Below are 23,060 nucleotides of genomic sequence, written 5' to 3'. Positions count from 1 at the left end.
AAATCCAGGAGTCAGTAGTTGTAATGGAGAACTTTGACCCCAGTACTGCGAGTATGTACTTTATACTTATAAACCACTGATTAAAACTATAAACTGAGGGCAGCTCTTTTTTACGATGGGAGAAGCAGGAGGGGGAGGAGGAGGAAGAGGAGGTGGACAGGGTAGAGGTGGAGGAGGAGGAGGAGGAGGAGGAGGAAGAGGCGGTGGAGGGGGTAGAGGTAGAGGAGGAGGAAGAGGAGGTGGATGAGGTAGAGGTGGAGGAGGAGGAGGAAGAGAAGGTGGAGGCGGTGATGATAAGAGACAGTTCCTGGTCTCCCACCACCCCACCCCCACCGCTGTGATTGGCTTATGAGGCTGTCCGTCAACAGTCACTCATCCACACAGCGCTGTCACATTGTAGGGCGGGGCCAGGGTCAGGGGGCGGGGCTAGATGTCAGGGGCGGGGCCAGGAGGGGAAGAGCAGGCGCAGCAGCAGCAGTAGCAACTCCAGTCTCAGACAGGAAGCTCCGGGAATCTGGCCGCTCTGTGACTCTGCTCCTTGTCTCTCTGACTCGGCTCCACTTGGCTCCTCCTCGGGACTACTCCTCTACTCTACTCCTCCTCGCAGCAGGTAGGTCCTCGCGGCTCTCAGGTCAGAACCGGTTCGGTCCAGTTGTTCCGATGGTTCGGGAGAGAAGGTTGTTGGCCGGACCGGAAGCTGCACGCGCCTGCTCCAGAATGACTCGTCCGGCGGAAGTGGACTGCGCTTCCTAGCTAGCTAGCATTAGCATTAGCCGGCGGTTCCTTAAACTTTAGTGATCGAAGCGCCGTGCGACCCCTTGGATGTTCGGCCGGTTCGGTATTGTTGCGGGGCGGTTCGGCGAGCCGTAGCCGCCGAGGTGCGCTGGTGCCTGGGGCGGCCAGCTGTTGGCGCTGCGGCGGGGAAACACCCTCCGCTGGAGCAGCAGCCGCGCCCTGCTGGTCCCCGGACCGGCTGTTGGACCTCCTTCATCCGGACTGCCAGTCACATTCACCGCCGTAAAATGTCTCGTCATGTCGTTCGTGTCGATGAGCATTTTGTTCAAAGACTCTTTAAAAAAAAAACAACAACAAAAAAAAAACCACGCTGTGAATCAGTTCATTCGTCCAGATGTGACGTCACATTTGACCTGAAAGAAAGAACACCGATAGGAAGACAAACCACGAGAGGGCAAGGGGGCGCATTAATGTCGCTCACTGATTATTTGATTGATCTCCTCCGGGTTGCAATCACTTCATCTACTGATATCGTCGCTTCTCCCGCAGCAGCAACACGTGGAGACAGAAGTCTGCTGTGATCTCCTCCACTCTGAACCTCCTTCACTTCATCCAGTAGTCCGTTATTCTTCATCTTCTCCACTAGTTGGTAACTAGGTTGCTTGGAGGTTCACCTCCACCTGATCAATATCGCCATCAGCACTGATCAGCTTTCATTGATTCTGATGAAGCCCAATTAAGTTACAGTTATAGCTGGTTTGACATTGCCCCCCCCCTCCCCAGCTCTTCTTCTCTTTGTTCTTCTATCTGTGGAATACATTAGCATTTATTGTCTCTCTCTCTCACTCACACACTCCCTCACTCACTCAATCATTTTTTGATGAGTTCATTGTGTTTAATCATTTAGTCAGTTAAAACAAACCTTGATGATTTGTTTATATTTGAACACACAACTGAATTAAAATGTGATTTAATGAGTTTTTCTATTGTGTGTGTGTGTGTGTGTGTTTTTTTTGTTTTTTTTTTTTTAAGTTTTCTTAATTGTTGTCACTGGGTGGAATGTCTGGTCACATGATGACCCCCCCCCGGGCACTCCACAGTTAACCTGCCTGGAGAGTTCAGCCATCATCTGCTTTTTAGACTGCTGGTGAAGTGGATGCTGAGGGTCATCCCGCCTCCTCCCCCAGCTCCGCCTCCTCCTGGACAGTTGTCAATAATCTCCATCAGTTGAGTCCCACTTGATGAGGGTTGACCCACATAGTTCAAAGGCTTATGTGTTTTTAATGACAGTCGAGGCAGTTTGATTGGTTGTGGCTGGACTCGGTGTGTGTGGTGGTTGTGTTGCGCTGGTTCCTCAGCCTGAGTGTGGAATCATCTTGTGCACTGCAGCAGTGTTCCTGTTGAGACCTGCATTGGGCTTCAGGTGACCCCTGGGGGTCAAACACAGTGGTGTGACACAGCTGTGTTTGAACATGTTCACCACAGCAGATCATGCTGCTGGCTTGCTGCACTGTTCAGAAGCGCTGGCCTGACTTCCTGTGGCTGGAGTGGTACAGGAAGTGGATGAGGAAGCAGATGGAAAGTCAGCAATGAGGATCTGAAAGACAGTGTTGTTCCTATCTGCTGCACTGCTGTGTGACTCTGCTGTCTGTCATGCATTTTGAACATTCTGAGCTGCTTATTGTCCATGCTGGGGTGCTGTCAGCAGTGTGCAACATATTGAGCCTCTCAACTTTAAACGTTGTCTTTCTGATCAGATTGTTTTCAGTTGTTGCAATGAAACGGTTGGAAAGTTTTGAGTTGTGTTGTGTTGATAATAAATCCCCCACCAGTCAGTGTGTTGATTTAACGTGGTATCTTTTCAGCAGTGTGAAGTTCAACACTGGATTCTGTTCACATGTCTGACATTCCTCACATGGAGTCCAGTCATGTCTGTGCACGTTGTCTCCCTTCAGACTTGATTAAAGTTCTTGATATGCACCGTTCTGCTCTCTTTAAAACATTATTTAACTTTGGATTTTAACCATTTTTATTTTCAGGAGGACATTTGAGGCGTCTCAGTAACAACCACCGACTGACGAAGCCTGTCAGTGTATGTGTTTGTTTTAAGAGGATCACGTGGCTCAATCTGTGCTGCTCACTGCTTCCACTTTAGAAACAAATACTCAGATCATCCAGAGCGCCTTTCTTTGTTTATTAACCCAGAAGTGAGTCTGTCGGTGGCTTGTTTTAGGGTTTGGTTTTTTTGAAATGTAAAGTCTGAGTTAAAGTCTACACTGTATGTCAACAGTGTTTATACACCACATTCACTAGGTGTTGCAATACTTCGTGTTAACGCTTCACTGTCCAGATATACTCAATACTAATGAATGACATTATCAGAGCTGGACAAGTGGTGACTTGACTGTTCACTGATGCTCGTCTTTGTGACACTTAAAACCAGACAATTGCAAGTCTTAATGGCTGTAATGTTCACTCCTGCAGATTCATAGCAGATAAACAGTCCTAACTGGTGACAAAGGACACTGTAGTCAAGACCGTAAGGACTTGCACTGCACTTAATGGTTGTGCAGTTTGATTCAATACACTGAATTATACTTTCAGTGTTCAGCTGAGACAGCTAACATGCTCAGACCATGGTTAGCAACCGTTAGCTTGCCTTTCCAGATCAGAGTTGATGAGTGGACAAACATCGACCCCAGTTTTACCCCGCATTGTTTTAGCACCTTTTGTCAAACAGATTCCACAGTAAGCAATGAAACCTGGATTAATGTGATATTAATGTAGTTCTGTTTAACGTTCTAGCACACTCAAAGCACTCCTTCACTCAAAGTACATAGAATTCCAGTTCTTTTCACAAGTGTTTCTTCAACGTTCCGCTTCTTCAAACTAAATATCCACACATTTATCATGCGCCTCATTTCCTGCGAATGAATTGTTTCTAAAAGCAGTTTGTCTGACTTGGAGTATGACTCACGTTGTTCTTGTGTCTTGCAAATCTCATTTTCCCTCCAAATTATAAAAAGAGTGTAACAGCTTGCCCTGCAGAAAGCAATGTATGGTGCAATTTTCTTTGCTATGACTCAAATTGGGTGCGAATGCTGCGTGGTCAGTCGGGGTTGAAGAGAGGTGAGGATACACCTCGTCTCATTGTTGCACACAGCAACGCAGGAATGTAGCTGGAATCTGATGACAATGGTGGCCCTTGGCCTTGGGGACAGGAAGTGGATTTGGGTTGAGTCTCATGTGTAAAAGTGTAGAATAAATTGTGGAGATTGACCTTGTTGGCCTGGCTAATGCTAACGTAGCTGGTTGCAATCCTCACAAAGCTACAGCCTCGGAAGAAAAGTGCACTGGTGAAGCTTGCTTACAAAGTTAGTTAGTTATTTATTTAGAATTTTTTGTTGAACATGTTTAAAGCGATAAAGTAGAATCATTTAAACATGACAACATTATCAACAAAAAAACAATAATAATAATAAATTAAATAATTCTGCCTCAAGTCGCTTTGTGAATAAAGCTCCAGTTCAAAAGGGAAACGGGAAGATGTTATGATACTTTTCTTTTCCCTACTCCCAACACCCCCACTCCATCTGCTTTTAGTATTTACTGCCAAAATATAAAATAGCACAATAGCACAACAAAAAACAAAAATGAGACGCAAGCAGTCGCTGCTCCGTGTCATGTGATTGCAGTATTTCCATTTTACAGTCTCTTTAATTTATGTATATGTGCATGACTGCAAGTTTGAATTTCTCGCTGCAGCCGTTCCACAGGACAACTCAAGTGCGAGATTTAACGTGCAGTTGATGACGTGTGACTACAGGCAGCGCATACTGCAACTGGACTGCAGCTGCTTTTCAAGAGAGAGGCCCAGATAATAACAGGAAGTAACTTTGCAGTTCAAAAAAAGGGACTTATGTAACAGTTGCTGATCCAGTCTGTTCGAGGACTGCCAGCAGTCTTGATAAGTGATCATGTCTCACACTCCCATTACTAGCTTGTCTAAAATAAATCTGTTATCATCTATGGCTTGAGTCATAAACGGCCGTTTTTATCTGCGTCCCTGTTTGCAAATCCTGAACTAATCTAAAGGTTTGCAGTTCTAAACTGTAGCTGCAGCGGTGAGCTGCAGCGACATGTCGGGGAGAGAGAGAGAGAGAGATCACGCCCTGCCCGGGGCAGGATCCAGCAGGATCCAACAGCACACCACCACCACCACCGCCCACCTTTACTGCGCCCGTCAAGCAGGTCAGCTCTTGTGCAGTAAAGTGCAGCGACGAGTTGGTCGACTGGTTGTGCAACATCGTTAATCTCGCTGACGCTGTGGAAGAACCTACGCTGCTTTTTCCTTCTTCCGTCGCCCTGTCGGATTGTTGGAGAAACTTGATGTAATATAAGTTTTAATGTGTTATACATGGTGTTCATAAGCAAAAGTTTGACAATTGTTTTCCCTCGAACTCAGGGGAGTCAAACTCAAACACTCAGCAGGGCTTAAAAAAAAGCCAAACCAGGACAAAGTGTTGGTCCAACATTGATATTGATTGAACTAATCTCCCTTCAGATAGAACAGTGAACCTTTTTATGTGGAGCCAAACAACCTGAACATGGATCAAAACAAAGCTTCATAATAAACAGTCAATAACTTCATATTGCACACATGCAAAATACAATTTCAAATTGAAAAAACAGAAATAAATAAAATGTAATTAAAAATCACATGCCTCTTTTTTTGTTTGCAGCCTTCTGATTTAAATTTCAACAGTGACCTTTTTCCATGGGCTGATATTGCATTTAAAAATAGAATAGCAACATTAAATGAAGTCGTAATAATAATATCCTTCAATCACCGGCCCGTCTTAATTGAGCAGCACAGCATTCTGGGATTTGTAGTAATCACAGTACATGTGCTGTATAATAGCAGCTCTTGTATTGATTGTGTATTGGGCCTCATGGGCTGGCTATGACACTTCAGGTCAAATTTTAGCCCACGGGCCAGAGTTTGACCCCATATTCTAGCTTGTTGCAGAATTCTGACATGCGTATTCAGGAAGTGAAACGGAGACGATGTCGGTGTCCTGCTGGTCGAGTCCTCAGGCTCTGGGCTCCTTCTGTCTCCATGCATCAGGCTCAGCTTCTTCTGGCCCTCATCAACATCTCACATTTGCTGTGTCTCAATTCAGGGTCTGCATCCTTGAAGTACGCGTTTTGAAAGGAAGTTGCGTCATAGCACTGTGCGAAGGCTTGTCCCAATTCCCAAGGGTGCTTAGGACGCTCAATATGCGTACTTGGAAATACGCACTCGTTTTAGCCGATTCCAAGGATGCACCGCTACTATCCTTCGCGCACTTATGTATCCCATGATGCTTTGCGTGCAGCTGCAAAGCATCGTGGGATCCTGGGAAGTCAGCAGAAATTAGTGGCATGTACTGGCAAAGACACTTCGTATAAATTTAAGTATTAAATTTCACATAAAATATTCAGTTTTAACATCGGGTTTGTATTTATTTGAACATTCAACGGCATCGTTAGATGGCGAACCAATGGTTAGCGTGATACTATAAAAACGTCACTTCCGGGGTTGGCCAGCCGGAGGGAACGGCGGTGACGCAACCAGGAAATAAGCCGAAGGCTAGACCGTCCTGAGTGGTGACCGGGGAGGCGGGATTTGGTCCGTCCTTGTAGGCTGGGAACTCTAAGAAACGCTTCCTTCAGACGGAGGACACTTGGTCTCAAGGGTGCAGAACCTGAATTGAGACACAGCAATTGTTTGAAACTTCTTTCCACTTCACCCTTTGCATTGGTCTGCTTACACAAGATACTTTTGGTGACGGTGTTCACTGCTGCAGGCGCAACTTTGGAACACTTGTCACATGCTTCCTACTTTCAGTGTTGTTGTGTTGGCATTTGCGAGAGGACACTTGAGATGTGGCTTGTAATCACGATTATTTAAAGTGTTATTGGAGTTAAGCAATGTAAACACAGTGTGTTTAACTTAGGGGTGTGCAAACTACGGCTTTTTAATCTGGCCCTGAAACGAAACTTGAAGGAAGGATATTAATTAATTCAGTCGTAAAATGTCTGTTTTCAGAGTCTAAATACCGTGGAGCTTAAAGACACAGATTTTACTGTAACACTTGTTCATTTTTCAATTGACATTAAAGCAACATGGTTTTTACATATCCCATGATAGATTTTTCTTCCTCCTATGAGGTGGTGAACCACCTCAACACTCGATCAACCTGCTGCTGCTCCGGTCTCTGTCACATTTTACAACCAATTGTGGCCTCACCAGTCCAACAGGGCCACCATCTGGCAGAAGCCGTTCTGAAAAAACACCTGCTGCCTGCCTATATGCTGGCTGCATAATGACAGTATTTTACCTTGTATAATTCTGGGAAGCCAACATCAAGACTAATATTGAAATCCGCTCCCTTGCCCAGCCAGACCATTCACCATGTGCTGGAGCACCAGCAGACTCGATGGTCCAAGGGCGCCCAGGTCTGTCTGGATCCCTCGTGTCAAACGACACCAAGAGCTGCGGTCGATCTTTTTATTCTTGTATTAGCGCCTGATGAGTGGAGTGTGATCTTCAGGGTGTCACTATAGGTCACGTGTCATTTCCCCCGAGATCGGTGCTTGGTGCGTCCTTCCTAATGAAGCCTCAGAGAAGGAGAGGTTGCGCTCATGGAAATGCCACATCTCATTGATAAAGTGCTGTTGGTGTTCTAAAGACTGCAGTCAGCATGTGGTGGTAGAAGATGTACCAACGTCCTAATGAGAACTACAACCGTGCGTGCGCGTGTGTGGGCGCGTGCGTGTCCCACCCCTCCCTCCATAAAGCTTTAACAACCATTGTTTGCTCTCCTTGTTTTCCATGTTTGCAGTGTCTGTACAAGAGTAGGGCCAGCCATGGTTTGGGTTTGGCGATGTATCCTTCTGACCAATCAGAAGGGCTTCCAATGATCCTGTTTACTAAATGCATGTCTACAGTTGGGTTGGTTAAGCTGTTATATTTTGAATTGTTGTTTTTCAATTTTCAAAGGAAATTTGACAAGTTGCGGGCTGAATCCCCCAGGTTGAGTTTTAGTTGGAACCATTGAAGATCCAAGTGTTTGGCAGGCGTGTCAGCTCTTTGTGTTGTGGGTAAAGGGTGGGGCTGGGGGAGGGGTAGAGGGTTTTGGGGGCGGGGTGCAAAGACAGGAATGTGTGCCTGAGGGAAGACAATCTATTGTCTCGGTTGCCTCATGCTAAAGTCCCCATGTATCCTAGAGTTTTCCTGGTGGCTTCCTGCCTGATGGTGGCGCTGACTCATCTGTGTTGAAATCAGCCCCACCTTCTACCCCCCACCCCCCAGCCAGCCACCAACACCAACCCCCCTCGCACTCTGTGAAAGCAGGAGGAAGCTGCAGTGTGTATTGGTGTTTTGAAGAAACGAGTGGTTCATCTCTATGGTTGGGTAAATCTTCCACACGGTGACCTTGAGACTCAAGATCAGGTTAAAGTTCCCTTGAAATAAAAACATATCCCTTCATTGAGTGAAGAAGGGTGTACGTCAGTTTGTAGGCCGGTGTTGCAGACGGGTCGGCTCGTTAGGACACTCTTGCCATTCATCAGGTTCTAGGTGGGATTGGGAGGTTTTCTCTGGTGCTGCTTCTGGACTTGGCCGGTTCTGATTTATCTTGAAATGGTCTGTGGTTGTGAGTCCAGCACCGAGAGACTGTGTTTTTCAGAACTTTCTCTGCTGCCAGCAGGTTCTGGTCCTGGTGCAGTTATAGCTGAGCAAAGCCCCCAAAGTATGTTTGTGTTTGGACTGGATGTGTCCTACTTTCCTGTTGGCGTGGATGGTTCTGAGCGTGCTGGTTCTGGTGCCACAGTGAATGGTTTCAGTATTTCAGATGGTCAAACAGCTGGTCAGTGGGACAGTCCAGTCAGAAAGTGTTTCTGTGTTGTTCTTCACATCCATCATGTTTCCTTTTTCTCTACATTGACTCTTCCTACCTCGGACCCTCTCGCTACTAGCTATCTAACCCTGCTTCTTCTCCTTCTCCCTCCTCAGACATGAAGCCGTGCGTCCGAGTCAGTAAGTTTCGACACGTCTTCGGCCAGGCGGCCAAGAACGACCAGTGCTACGACGACATCCGGGTGTCCCGGGTCACCTGGGACAGCTCCTTCTGTTCCGTCAACCCCAAGTTCGTGGCCATCATCGTGGAAGCCAGCGGGGGAGGAGCCTTCCTGGTCCTTCCTCTCAGCAAGGTACCTTATGCCCAGGATCATGGGATGGAGTCTTGATGTCTCACTGGACTCATGGGTGCATTCAAGACTTGGAGGATGAAAAGCAGAACTTCCTGATTGGCTCATTATAGCTATTGCCTCGTTTTTTTTTTTCTTCTGCTAAACATACACACACAGACACAAGCACCATTTGGATCGCTTCCTCCTCTTCCACTGATGCCCCGCTGTGATTGGTTGTGTTCACTGGCAGTGGTTTGTTCCAGTTTCACTGCTGATGCTGCTTGTTGGCTTCTTTAATGTTGACCAGCCGCTGATTCACACAGTCTGATGTGGAAAACACACAATGCTTCCTGGTGAAGCGCTCTCTCTCTCTCTCTCTCTCTCTCTCTCTCTCTCTCTCTCTCCCCCCCTCTCGCTCTCCTCGCCTCCTTATAAGGAGTCGGTGTGCTCCAACTAGAACTGGGTCGGGCCGATGTTGAGGAGGTTCCAGTTTAAACAGTGGTTTGGGTGACTAACGCCCCCACCTGGCTGAGTTGGGCTCCATCGCCGCTGGTGTCTGTGTTCCACTCTGGACTCTGGTCTTTGGGCCTGAACACTCTGTTGCCATCTAGTGGCAGTGTTGAACTGCTGGCAGATGAGCGCCCCCTGCTGTTGGGCTCTGAGTTGTCAGGCCTGTCATGGCACTGCTCACCACTGTCAGCACCTCACCCAGTACAGTGTTTCACTGGAGGTTGAGCTGCAATCTCTCTCGCTCTCTCTCTCTCTCTCTCTCTCTATTGTTTTTGGTTTGTTTTTGTGGTAGTGGTGGTGGGAGGGATCTGTGAAGTGTCCATGGAGGGTCCCTCTATGGAGGGTCTGTGGGGATGTGTTAATGGAGATGTTCTCTCTTGATACTTTATCTCTTTGTGTTTTCATTCACTCCTGGTCCAGCTTTCTTTTTGTTTTGGTGTTATTGTTGCTCTCACGGTCTCAACACTCCCCTCCTCCTCCTTCCTCCTCATCGAATCTGTGGCTGCATCTGTCACACCTCCACCAGCTGCCTCTGCTGCTCCCTCCACCCGGGCCTTTTGTCAGTTCTGCCCTCGCTGGGATGGACAGATTGTGTGTGTGTGTGCGTACGGATTTAATCCATATGCAGTTGTGCTGTCTGTTGTCTTCTGCCAAACAAACCGTTTGAATGACTGTGTTTATTTTTTGTAGCTTTTAGTAGCAACTCTTGCAACCAATGCACGTGTGTCGGTGACAGAGATGCACACGGTGGTGGTAATGGTAGTGGTGGCTGTGCAACCTGACCGGAGTGAGTCGGACAGTGGCGCCGTCGGTGTGTAACACTGGAGGGAGGCTGGAGAGGGCGCTGTGACTCAGCAGCATCGTGGCTGGTTTCTCCCGTCACTGAGATTGACTGAGAGACCTTCAGATGTTCAGCTCACCCTGTCGTTTCTTTGACTTGTGCCTTCAATGTCTCCGTCCTCTCCAAACTGGATTCATGTATACCTTCATGAACACCATTACTCTGGAAGCTTCTGGCCATAGTTTGGAAAGTCCTCCAAGAACATACTTCAAAATCATAGCTGTGATTTCCACGTCTTGTGTAGAAATCCATTGTTTCAGTAAGAAAACCGTGCTCTGTATTCATAATGTAGAATCTGCACCTTTTTTGCTCACTTAACTGTCACTTTTTTTTTTAAATTAAAATTAGATTTTATTTTGCCTATTTATGGATTGACCTCAACTTTAGCATAGCAGCAGAGTTTCATGGCTTCATGTCATGTTGCACATTCGTGCTTTAAACACGGGAAGACACGTCAGCTGGGAGACTGTTGGATCCAGTCTTTCACTTCACTATTCACCCAGTGCTCGGTGCCCAACCTCTGGTGCGGGGATCCCTGGGCGTGTGCAGTGTATTGTCCCTACTGCAGCGGTGTGGCTGCTGACTGAGCTGCGATGGGCTCAACATCTCACTCGGGTTTCTGGTTTGTGTTCCAAGACGTCCAGAATGTGGTGTTGCCTTCGCTGCTTTCACTGCTGTTGCTGCTGCTGCTGCTCCGTCCTGCTGAGTGCAGATTTTACCATATATGGTCATTCACAGCTCCCTGGCTGACAGCCTTCCCAGGCTGCTTCTTCCCTGCGCTGTGATTGGCTGCTCAGCAGAGTGTCGGCACACTGGCGAATTTTGGGATAGGCTGAAAAATGAGGAGCAGCCACAAAGAGAGAGAGAGCGAGAGAGAAGTGTGTCAGGTGGTGTCTGAAGCACACAGCGGCAGAATATATTTTTTTGACATGTATAGATATATAGATATAGATACGTTCATTCACTATTAACTGCTTGCATTTGCAGTAGCTGTATTGTCATTGTTTCAAAGGCTTTGCTACAGCAGTTTATTTTAACTGTTGGAATATAATTTGAGTCTCTCACCATGAAGCTGCTGTGATGAACCTGTTTGACTGCTTATTTTTTTCCCTTTGTTTGCACAGTTTGAGCAGTTTGCATTGTTGTGCTGGGATGGTCCCGGTCAGAGTCACCGGGGGGGGAGAAAACCTCCCAGTTTCACCTCCTCACTAGTGAACATTTCATGTGTTTTCTTGAGACTTGAGTGGTGTGAACCGACTGAGAAGCATCATCTGCCACCAGCAGCCGTCGGAGCTGCTCACACTGAGAGGGAACACTGTTCTGTCCTCTGGGCCGATCCGGGCCACCAGAACTCAGAACTGGTGTTGACATGCAGGCCATGCAGCAGCTGCAGCTCCAGCCTCCTAGAGTTCTGCACCATCTACTTGGGTGCGTGTGTGTGTGTGTGTGTCACATGTTGAGCAGAGGAAGCTGGAGGCCTCAGTATGGAAGAGAAGAACGTTGTCTTTACCTTCAGGGAATGTTGCTAATCTTTTTTCTTTTGCACTTCAGCCTTCTTCCCATCCGCCGATATGGGGCTGCTGCTGCATGATGATTCAATGGTCTTCTGCTGTGGCTCTGGTTGCTATGCAACTTGTTGTTTTGTGGTCCTCAAACATTCCTGAACAGCGGCGTGTCGACCACGGAGGTGTTCAGGGGAACGCTGACCCTAAGCTGATCTTCAGCCACTTCTGACTGGCCTGTTTGTGGATTATGGAGGTCCTGGGGACATTCTTTCATCTCCATAGTCATTCTGGACTGTGATGGAGGGAAAGATTCCATCCATCTGCTGTGGTGGATATGGCTGAGGTGTCTCAGTCCACTCTGAGTCAAAGCCACTTTGAAACCACAATGGAACAGAGATGTTTGGTGGAACCTGCTTGTTGTTGGTCAGCAGTGAAGACCGGAGGTGAAACGTGACAGTCACAGCCAAGCATGTCATTGTAGCCCCCTCCTGTGGGGCCACGCCCTCATTTCTATTGACTCATTGATTGATTGGGGCAGCGCACATTCATCATCCTACCAGCAACAAGCATCAATATATAAATATGGCTGAGTTTGCACAGGTGTTCATTTCATCTGCAGACTGGAACGTGTGTGTGTGTGTGTGTGTGTGTGTGTGTGTGTGTGTGTGTGTGTGTGTGTGTGTGTGTGTGTGTGTGTGTGTGTGTGTGTGTGTGTGTGTGTGTGTGTGTGTGTGTGTGTGTGTGTGTGTGTGTGTGTGTGTGTGTGTGTGTGTGTGTGTGTGTGTGCTGCTGACTGTCAGTCTAAAGGAGACTCCATCCAGTCTCAGTTGTGGAGTTGACAGCTGTTGGGCCTTTAGGGAGGCCAGTTATCAGGTGAAGTTTCCACCTGGTGGCAGCCGACCACCACACTGGGAATGATGACGCGGGACTAATATTTATTTTCTCTCAATCAACTGTTTCCAAATGTGTTCACTGTTGGAAAATAATCAGTAAGTCATCTAAAAAATAAAGTTAATAATAATCTTTCTCTCTCCCCCACCCCCCCCCCCTCTCTGCAGACGGGTCGTATTGATAAGTCCTACCCTACAGTGTGTGGTCACACAGGTCCAGTTCTGGATGTGGACTGGTGTCCTCACAATGACCATGTCATCGCCAGCTCCTCTGAGGACTGCACCATCATGGTAAGGATCACACGCCCCAACCCCCACCTCCACCTCCCTCCCACCTTCGCTCTTCCTCCAGTAAAGCTGACAGTTTAATGAGCCCAGGGGTGGTTTAAAGCACACTGTGGTGCTTGAGAACCAAGATCCTCCTGCAGCAGGAGGACTGTGCTCCTGATCCTCCTGCTCCTCCTGCTGCTCCGGCTGCTCCTGCATGGTTTTTGGCTAGGCCACATGGTGTCCGTCAGGGAGTCCCAGCACCTGCTGTGCTCGCTGATAGCAGCCTCGTCGCTGGTCCACTTAGGCCTCCTTTTTCTCAGGCCATTACAGTGTTGGTTCAACGTCCACAAGCTGGATCCACAGCGCCACAGTCGCCGATCTGTGTTCTCGCTCTGGCCTGTCGGCTTGGCATACCCGCTCCTTTCTGGAGTCAGGGATAACACTCAGCAGGGCGACACGCAGGGAACTGGTGTGCAGCGATGCTTCTCTGTGGGCTTGGGGCGTGGTATACAGGGGTGTGGCAGCCAACAGCCGCTGGGATCCCCCATGGTCTCTCCATCACATCAACGTTCTGGAGCTCAGGGCAGTGCGCCTGACTCTACGGCATTTTCTTCCATCCCTGGAAGGCCAGCACGTCTTGGTGTGGTCGGACAGCACCATGGTTGTGGCCTATATAAACCATCAGGGAGGATTGAGGTCCCGTTGTCTTGACGAAGTCACGAGGGAGCTCTTGGTGTGGACCAATGTCCACTGGACGTCTCTCCACGGGAGTCCTGAACTCCTCGACATGCTTTCGAGAGACGAACCATGGGAGAGGTACTTGACTGTGCACCCTCAGAACGTGCAACAATTGTAGGCCGGGTTGGGGAGGTCACCTTCTCCTGCAGGGTTGCAGCTGCTCTAGGCCTTGAATGGTCAGTCCCTGAAGACAACAAGTTACAAATCCTTATCGGTCCTCAATTTGCTGTTGCCTTTCAGTGAGGAAGGTAGCTGCCACTACGTGACTCATAGCAGGGTAGGCCTCTATCACCATGGAGTCCTGGTTGACCATACATGTCCATGGAGTGGTCTCCCTAGACTGTGTTCCTGCTGCTCCTGCTGCTCCCGGGCAGAGGAGGACTATGCTCCTGCATGCTCCTGTGCTCCTGGGCAGAGGAGGACTATGCTCCTGCATTCTCCTGTGCTCCTGCTGCTCCTGCTGCTCCTGCTGCTCCTGCTGCTCCTGGGCAGAGGAGGACTATGCTCATGCATGCTCCTGCATGCTCCTGCATTCTCCTGCATTCTCCTGCTGCTCCTGGGCAGAGGAGGACTATGCTCCTGCATGCTCCTGCATTCTCCTGTGCTCCTGGGCAGAGGAGGACTATGCTCCTGCATGCTCCTGCATTCTCCTGTGCTCCTGGGCAGAGGAGGACTATGCTCCTGCATGCTCATGCATGCTCCTGCATTCTCCTGTGCTCTTGCTGCTCCTGGGCAGAGGAGGACTATGCTCCTGCATGCTCATGCATGCTCCTGCATTCTCCTGTGCTCTTGCTGCTCCTGGGCAGAGGAGGACTATGCTCCTGCATGCTCCTGCATTCTCCTGTGCTCCTGGGCAGAGGAGGACCCCCCCCCCCCCTCTCACCCTCTGGATCAGATTAGACTCTACCATGTGCAGGACTCAGAGCTGCGGAATGATGGAGATGTTTATTGAGCTGAGCTCACTGACTGTTTCAGACTTGCAGTCTTTGTGTTTTCAGCTGAATGTCCTTATTTGGGTAGTGAGACGTGACATCACTCAGTTCCCTCCCCCTCCCCTGTTGTTGTTGATGATGTTGTTGTGGAAATTGTGACCTCCACACCTGAAGGTCCTGTCTTCATGCTGAGCCACATTTCATCTTTATTAGATCAGTATTGACAGCATCACAACATGAATTACACTTCATTCCAAGATATATCTGAACTAATAACGGGTGCAATGAGGGCATTCACCTCTTTGAACATGGGCTTTGTTTCAATGATGGACATTTACAGATGTATTGAGACATTTTATTACTAATTCTGCCAATGCAGTGAATCGTCAGGATTGTCAAAAGGATGGCAGAGAGTTGTTGCCCTTAAGTTATCACTGAATGTGATGTTAGAGGATGAATGTCAAGTGTGCAATATGTGGCCATCATTATTGACAGAAGTTGGATGCAATAAAATTGCTATTAAAAACAAGCTTTGTGCTGAACTGTCAACAAAGCGTCGTGTTTTATATTTGAGGCTATTTAAAACTTTTAGTGTGTTCACGCTGGATGGATGCACACATGGAATTCTGTCAATCAGTTGTAATGAATCAGTGGGAAATCTTTCATCCAACCACTAGAGGGCCACACTGGTTTAGTCATGAAACGCTACAATGTCCCTTGCTGGTTCAACACATCTCCGTCATCATGGTCGCAGAGCAGTTGAGATCATTGTTTCCTAAAGCTGCATGTCATGGAGGTCAAAGCAGAAGTGAGTCAGTGTGTCTAAAACTTTTCAATGCTCTTTTTTATCATTATCCTGATTTAGTGTTTTTCTACGGCTGCCGTTGTGTTGTTTTTACAAAGTGAACATGCAACGACTTTGCTTCATTCTGCCAACCCGCTGTTTCCCATCTGTCTTGACACGTTTGGTGTGAGTGTGGGACTCAGTTCTTATTCACCACTGCCCCCATCTGGATGGTTTTGGCAACTACCTCACTCAGTATTTCTGTAGTAATACTGCCCTACTGTTTTTTGTGTTTATTTGTTTTTTATGTCTGTGAGGCCTTCAGGTACTTTGTTGTTCCATTGACAATCTTTTTGTGTTCGTGTGTGTGTTTAATTCCTCACCAGGTTTGGGAAATTCCTGAGAACGGTCTACTCACCCCGCTGTCGACACCGGTGGTGGTTCTGGAGCACCACTCCAAACGGGTTGGCATCATCACATGGCACCCCACGGCCCGCAATGTCCTCCTGAGTGCAGGTACGAAGTCTGGGGTGGCACAGTGAAGGAAAGCTTGTCGAGTCTTGAGTTCTCGAGGAGGAGGAGGAGGAGGAGGAGGAGGAGGAGGAGGAGGAGGAGGAGGAGGAGGAGGAGGAGGAGCTCCATGTTCTCCCACCTCTCTGAGTCTTTCCCCAACAAAAGCTGACAGTTATTTCCCATTTATTCCCGCCTGTGTTTCCAGGTTGTGACAACCAGATTGTCATCTGGAACGTGGGCACGGGCGAGGCCATGATCACGCTAGAGGACCAGCACCCCGACATGATCTACAATGTCTGCTGGAACCGCAACGGCAGCCTCATCTGCACCTCCTGCAAAGACAAAACAATCAGAGTCATTGACCCTCGACAGGAGAAGATCATCGCTGTGAGTTCTGCGTGTGTGTGTGTCAACCTCCACCTACAGTCTTTTGACTCCGCCCCAAACTCTTTGACTGCTGGGCCACAGTGGGTTGTAAAATGTGCCGGGGGGGGGGGGGGGCGCAGCAGCAGATTGCTGGAGTGTTTTGGTGAGCCACCTCATAGGAGGAAACAATCTATCATGGGATATGGAGAAAACGTGTTGCTTTAATGTCAATTGAAAATGAAGCAAAGCGAAGTTGCAACCAAATCAGTGTCTTTGAAGCCCCACCAGGGTGTTTAGCTCTTTATTGAAATAACACTGGAAACATGGAGGAAATGCAGATATTTTATGACTGACTATTATTATAATTTCTTCAAATTCAGTTTAAGGGCCGGATTAAAGAGCTTATTGGGCTGTATATGGCCCCCAGGCCGTATTTTGTCTCCGCTGTACTATATTGCTATTCTTGAAAATGTCCAACGACACAGATTGAAAGATCATAACTACGTTTAACCTCATTCTAATGAATTCAATGAGTGAATGAGTTCAAATTGGAAGCGGTAACACAGTGATTTTAGGAGCCTGTGAGTTGGAGAGGTTGCTGACGTCATCATACTGCGCTCTGTTGTGCTGTGCAGGAGAAGGAGAAGCCACACGAGGGCGCTAGACCCATGAGAGTCATCTTCATGTCTGACGGCAACCTGTTGACCACTGGCTTCAGCCGCATGAGTGAGAGGCAGTTGGCGCTGTGGAACATGGTGAGCCACTGCACCTTGAACCTGAACCTGAACTCACCGTCACTGCTCTGGTCTGAGGCCTCCAGACTGAACCTGAACTCACCGTGTGTGTGTGTGTGTGTGTGTGTGTGTGTGTGTGTGTGTGTGTGTGTGTGTGTGTGTGTGTGTGTGTGTGTGTGTGTGTGTGTGTGTGTGTGTGTGTGTGTGTGTGTGTGCAGAAAAACATGGATGAGCCGATGCACCTGCTGGACATTGACACCAGTAACGGAGTGCTGCTGCCCTTCTACGACCCCGACACCAGCGTGGTCTACCTGTGTGGGAAGGTAACTCACCTGGTTGAGCTCCTCACTGTTATTTTCTCACCCGTGAAATTGCACTAAATTAATCAAATGTAGAACGTAAACATGCCTGAATTACCCTCATAAAGTATCATCAGCATATAACGACATCCGTCGTTGTGATTTACAGAAAGTGATTGGTTGCACTAATGGATGTCGTCAAACTTTTTGAGCCAGAGGTTCTAGTGAAAGGGGGGCAGCCTTGTCGGGTACCCCTGGTTGTTATTATTGATTCTGTAAGGTTGACCTCCAATCGTATCTTAGCGTGCAGTTTAACGTCACTGTTAAAAAAGAGGGAGGAGCCTATAATTACCACGCTGACAAAGATCCTTATTAGGTTTCGGAAGTACACATATTAAGGCCGTAACACCTGCATTGAGTGTTCCTTTGTCAATAGATGTGTGAATCATATTTAGTAATGGCTTTCCCAACACATCCCAGAAGGTTCTGTACAGCTGTGGTGGGCTTCAATCCCACCCTGGAGACTGGCCTTCTTTCATATTAACAACCATATGATTCTACTGTGTGGCTGCAGTGAGTTTGCTGCTTCTCTCCAGTGGAACTAAAACAACTGCTGCCTCTCCTTCTCCCTCCTCCTCGTCCAACCTCCTCCTCCTCTTCCCGCTCCTCCCTCAGGGTGACAGCAGCATCCGTTACTTCGAGGTGACTGATGAGTCTCCCTTCATTCACTACCTCAGCACCTACAGCTCCAAGGAGCCCCAGCGGGGGATGGGCTACATGCCCAAGACGGGTCTGGACGTCAACAAGTGTGAGATCGCTCGGTGAGCAACGTCAGCGCAGTTCCTGAGTCCACCACTAGGAGGCAGAACCAAACCACTAAAGCGGGGGTGTCCTAACTTTTTTCACTGAGGGCCACATACATAAAAATATAGGAGGGGCTGGTTAGTAAGTTAGAAAAATCAATTAAAAGTGGTCAAATATGTTATATTATTGAATATAATTAAAGACAAAACTGCCTTCATCACAGCTTCCCATAAATGGATCTTTATTGATTTATTCAGAAAAAGCTTTGGTAGCTCATTCTCAGAACAGCAGCCTCAGATTTCTTCTTAGACAGAAGATTTACAGTACAGAGAAAAAACAACAAAGGGGAAAATGGGACGGGTAAATTGCGCTGGGTACGCTGTGCACAGCGGTGTGTATTCTGTGTTGACAAGAAAAACGCATAGAAGAAAGTGGCGCGCAAAAGCAGGGTAGTGACAGAATTGATGCGCATTATTGATATTTGTCGCATGTGTACCTGCACATGCATGCTTATTAACACACGGGTACTGTGGAATATATTTTTTACTCACCTAAAGAAGTGCAATACACTCAGGCAAAAGTTGAATTGCGGGACATATTCTATTCTATTTGTAACATTTCTTGCGGGCCAAATAAAAATGGACTGCGGGCCGTAGTTTGGACTCCCCTGCACTAAAGCTTCATTGGCGCTCAGTGATAGAAGTGTGTTGAACCATCTGTCTGTCCGGCCAGGTTCTACAAGCTGCTGGAGAGGAAGTGTGAGCCCATCGTGATGACGGTGCCCAGGAAGGTCAGTGCTGCTGCTGCTGCTGGAGCTGCACCTGCAACCACACGGATGCACCCGTTGGCTTACCTCCCTCCTCCCTCCCCTCTGTCCCCCGCAGTCGGACCTGTTCCAGGACGACCTGTACCCGAACACGGCCGGACCGGAACCGGCCCTGGAGGCGGAGGAGTGGTTCGAGGGCCGTGACGGGGAGCCGCAGCTCATCTCGCTGAAGGAGGCCTACGTTCCGACCAAGGCCCGAGAGTTGAAGGTGGTCAAGAGGAACGTCCTGGAATGCAAGAACTCTGAGAACTCCGCCAAGGCCGCGTCGTCCACCGTCTCCAACGTAAGTCTCTTTCTAAGAAACTAGATCCAGTCCCTCTGACTGACTGCTTCACGGCTCCAGCAGTTCAACTGCTCCTCTTAGTAGAACTTTATTTAAAACAATACCACTTCTGACCTGATTACTGATCTCAGGTGTGTGTGTGTGTGTGTGTGTGTGTGTGTGTGTGTGTGTGTGTGTGTGTGTGTGTGTGTGTGTGTGTGTGTGTGTGTGTGTGTGTGTGTGTGTGTGTGTGTGTGTGTGTGTGTGGCTAGCTAGCAAGCAAGCAGCCTCAGTAGGTGGTTTCAGATGTGGCTGCCCTACAAACTCAGAGTTGTGCCGCCACCACTGCTGGGCGTGGTGCCACATCACCCCCCCACCAGAAGCCCTGAGGTCATGTGACTCCTCACATTTCTGCTCTGTAATCAAAGCGCAACCCCCGCCCCACCTTTCCAATGCCACCTGGCACTTTTTCCAAATTCTTGATATTTTATTCCAGGTGGTGGACTAATAGATAAACCTTTTGACTGGTGGGGCCACAACTGGTTGTAAAATGTGCCAGAGGGGCTGGAGCAGCAGCAGCAGATGGATGGGGTGTTTTAGTGAGCCACGTGATGGGAGGAACAAATGGGATATGTAGAAAACGTGTTGCTTTAATGTCAATTGAAAATGAAGCAAAGCAAAGTTGCAACCAAATCGGTGTCTTTGAAGCCCCACCAGGGTGTTTAGCTCTTTGTTGAAGTGACTCTGAAAACCTGGATGAAATGCAGCTATTTTGTGACTGACTGACTGACTGACTATTAATATAATTTCTTCAAATTCGGTTTAAGGGCCGGATTAAAAAGCTGAACGAGCCACATATGGTCCCCGGGCCATAGTTTGCCCACACCTGGGTTAGACACACAGGTGCACTCAGTTGCACTTGTACCAGTACCAGGTATCGGTACCGCTCCCAGGGCTCAGTACTGTACTGGTAAAGTACGTGCCGATACCACGACACTGATGCCAATGGTATATGTGTGTGTATGACAGTTTAGTTACATTTGTATTTGTACTGCAGTGGAACTGGTGACAGGACCACACTGCTGAATTGCACATGACTAGTGGATTACACACGACTGGATGTGTGACCGCCTCCCTCCTGTCTCTCTCTCCTCCTGCAGAAGTCGGGGGGCCAGCTGGAGGAGCTGTTGAACGAGATCAAGTCCCTGAAGGCGATGGTGAGCTGCCAGGAGAAGAGGATCATCAAGCTGGAGGAGCACATTGGCAACATGGGCGTCTAGGAGGCCACGCCCACCTGGCAGCATCAGGACGTCTCATTGGCTGGAGGGGTGGGTGGGTGGGGTGGGGTGCCTGTCTCCAGGACAGTGTTTCGTCTGCGGCAACATTCCAACATGAACTCTTTCTTGACCTCTGACCCCTGCAGACGCACAGTTGGGATCAGTACACGCTAACTGAGCGCTAAATTCTAAGTTAGCGCTCGACGCTCTCTGCTTTCCTGGTGACCAATGATTGGTTCCTTGACTGTGCCACGCCCATTTTATATCTTGCGTTAGAAAGTCTTACTCTTTTCTTTGTTTGCATTTTAGTCGTTTATTGGAGCGAGTCACTTCCTGGTTGGAGTGAGTCGCTTCCTGGTTGACCATCACAACCAACAGGATGTTTTAATTAGCGACCAGCAGCGTTTCATTGTTTCACTTTATAGAACCAGAAACTGAAATATGTTGCCAAATGATTTCTGTTCACTCCTCTCGCTCTCTCTCTCTCTCCCCCTCTTTCATCCTCCCTCTCTCTCTTTCTCTCTCTCTGTGAGGATGCAAATGGGAAAAGCACAGTTTGTTTTTTTGACTTTTTTTAAGGAAGGTAAAATTGACCAATAAATGAAAAATAAACGGATGTTTTAATTGAAAGCAGACATGAGTCATCTCCAGGTTGCCGTGGCGACCTTGAAGAGTTGGAGGACCATTAGTTCAGTGTGGAGGCATAGCTGGTTGCAGTTCACATCCTCCTCGCCTCACTCAACATTCCACCTTCAAAAAAAAAACCAACACATTCCCTATTTTCCCAGTTATTCTCCTCCTCATGTCACTTCGTACCGTGAGCTCATCACTCCAATTCAACACACTGTTCACCAAACTGCCCTTTGTTGGTAGTGAGACATAAAGTCATCCACCGTCAGTGACTTCACCACCTGCTGGTGAAAGAAAGACGAAAGAGAGAAAATGGAAAATGTGAAGATGTGTGTCCACCTTCTGCTCTGGAAAGAAGCTCTGGATCTAGAGGAGAGGGAGAGAGGCTCTGTGGAGCTACTGCTGCTCTACTGCATGTTGGGGGTGAGGAGATGATGAAATGATGAAATGACATGATGATGAGGAGGAGTGTAGCTGGTCATTTGAACCTGTTCCTTGCTCCAGCTGTCAAACGTGGTTAAAATTCTCCCTTGGAATTTTCTTTTCCCATTTTCCACTTCCTTCCCAGCAGGAAGTCCAGACGGTGGTGTTCAGCCTCTGGTTGGCCTTCATCACTCGTCACCATCACAGTGGAGACCTTGAAGGTCATGAAGGTGGCCTGAGCAGAGGGGTCTTAAGTTTTGTCAGAATGTGATGGAGGGAGGAGGTTGAAAGGTGTCTAGGTTTTAAAGCCACCCTGAGATGCTGAGTGTGTGACACACACACACACACACACACACACACACACACGTGTGTTTCAACCCGAGATTGAAGCAGCGAATGCCGGGACGGGGGGGATAGAAATGGGTGGAGTGTGAATTGTTGAATTGAGACTGTTAAATAGTTTTTGTAGCTGAGGTTTGAGGAGCGGCAGTGGAGAAGATGGTGATCAAAGGGACAACGTAGGTAGAAGAGATGAGCTGTGAGGGATGGATGGATGGATGGATGGATGGATGCTTGAGGTTGAGGGTTTGGAGAGATGAGAATGAGAGAGTTGTAAATAACTGTTTCTGGTGGTTGTGCTTCAGAGGGGGTTTGTATCAGAGGTGGGTTTGTTTTAAATGTTGCTTTGTTGTTTAGTTCCTCCATGTCTGTGGTCCTTGCACCTCTACCCATAATGCATCACCACAACAGCAGAACCTCAACAAAAAAAAAAATGTCCGAGCTTGTGAGAATATCCAGTCAGAGAATCAGAGCGATCAACCTGGTTCAGACTTCATCACGTCTGCGCTACTTTTCTTTCATTATTGTTGCTTCAAGTATCAAACATTGATTATAAGAAAATTTAATAAAGAATTTTTAAAATGGTCTGATTGTACTGATTGTTTCTGTGAAGGATGTTATTTCTTGCTGTGTATGAAGATGTTATTTAATGTGACGGGTCAGAACATCGTGAGGATGAACATTGATGGTGTCTGCAACTTGTTTTCATGCTATTTGTGCACAAAAGTGTCTCGTTTCAAAACTCTATTTCTACTGACACTGTTTGGAAGGGTACAGTTGGGGTTGGGAGCTCACTCAACTAGCAGAGGTATTGCTGCCCTTTGTGACATCACAAAGGGTATGCTTTTCCAGGAGGTTGGGGTCATAATAGACTGCAGAAAATCCCAAAGTCTCTTGCCAGACCCTGCACGGCACCCCGGTTAACGTGTCAGGTTCTAGTGAAGGTTGGATGCCTTCATGAATCATCTGCACCAATGTTCATCATCAGACCAGCTAGGGGTGCTTGTTTGAAGTGACCACGGTGACCCCACAGCCAATCAGCTTCCACATCCAAGACCTCAGCCTCCCACGTGTTTCAGTCGAATCATGATAGAAATGACATATTAGACCCTGTTGATGCGTCTTTGTCCAAACGCTGAGCATCAGG

The 23,060-nt window shown here is 47.9% G+C and overlaps 1 protein-coding gene and 1 long non-coding RNA gene across 2 annotated transcripts in view; one reads left to right on the top strand and one right to left on the bottom strand.

The window, feature by feature from the left end:
• The first annotated feature begins 442 nt into the window (after positions 1 to 442).
• On the top strand, positions 443 to 22,498 carry LOC142887816 (coronin-1C-A-like). Its single transcript, XM_076025688.1, has 11 exons — positions 443 to 610; positions 8,795 to 8,991; positions 12,885 to 13,007; positions 15,827 to 15,956; positions 16,159 to 16,340; positions 16,955 to 17,074; positions 17,272 to 17,376; positions 18,028 to 18,173; positions 18,889 to 18,946; positions 19,041 to 19,265; positions 20,405 to 22,498. The coding sequence occupies exons 2-11, from the start codon at positions 8,797 to 8,799 to the stop codon at positions 20,522 to 20,524; spliced, it is 1,404 nt and encodes a 467-aa protein (XP_075881803.1). The 5' UTR covers positions 443 to 610; positions 8,795 to 8,796; the 3' UTR covers positions 20,525 to 22,498.
• The window catches only part of LOC142887826 (uncharacterized), a 179,986-nt gene continuing 171,721 nt past the window's right edge, over positions 14,796 to 23,060 (bottom strand). Inside the window, exon 2 of the long non-coding RNA XR_012926602.1 lies at positions 14,796 to 15,023. This is a non-coding gene — a long non-coding RNA (uncharacterized LOC142887826). The remainder of the gene's footprint in view (positions 15,024 to 23,060) is intronic.

This window comes from Nelusetta ayraudi, unplaced genomic scaffold, assembly GCF_046127955.1.
Source record: "Nelusetta ayraudi isolate G7.1 ecotype Tasmania unplaced genomic scaffold, CSIRO-AGI_Nayr_v1 ptg000018l, whole genome shotgun sequence".
NCBI lineage: Eukaryota > Metazoa > Chordata > Actinopteri > Tetraodontiformes > Monacanthidae > Nelusetta > Nelusetta ayraudi.
This window is presented reverse-complemented; position numbering and strand designations above follow the sequence as displayed.

What these genes read in the sequence shown, in the direction of transcription:
- LOC142887816 (XM_076025688.1), top strand. Translation starts at nt 8,797, where the DNA reads ATGAAGCCGTGCGTCCGAGTCAGTAAGTTTCGACACGTCTTCGGCCAG. An exon ending in TGGTCTACCTGTGTGGGAAG is followed by an intron (nt 17,377 to 18,027) that starts GTAACTCACCTG and finishes CTCCTCCCTCAG; the next exon opens with GGTGACAGCAGCATCCGTTA. An exon ending in CGTCGTCCACCGTCTCCAAC is followed by an intron (nt 19,266 to 20,404) that starts GTAAGTCTCTTT and finishes CTCCTCCTGCAG; the next exon opens with AAGTCGGGGGGCCAGCTGGA.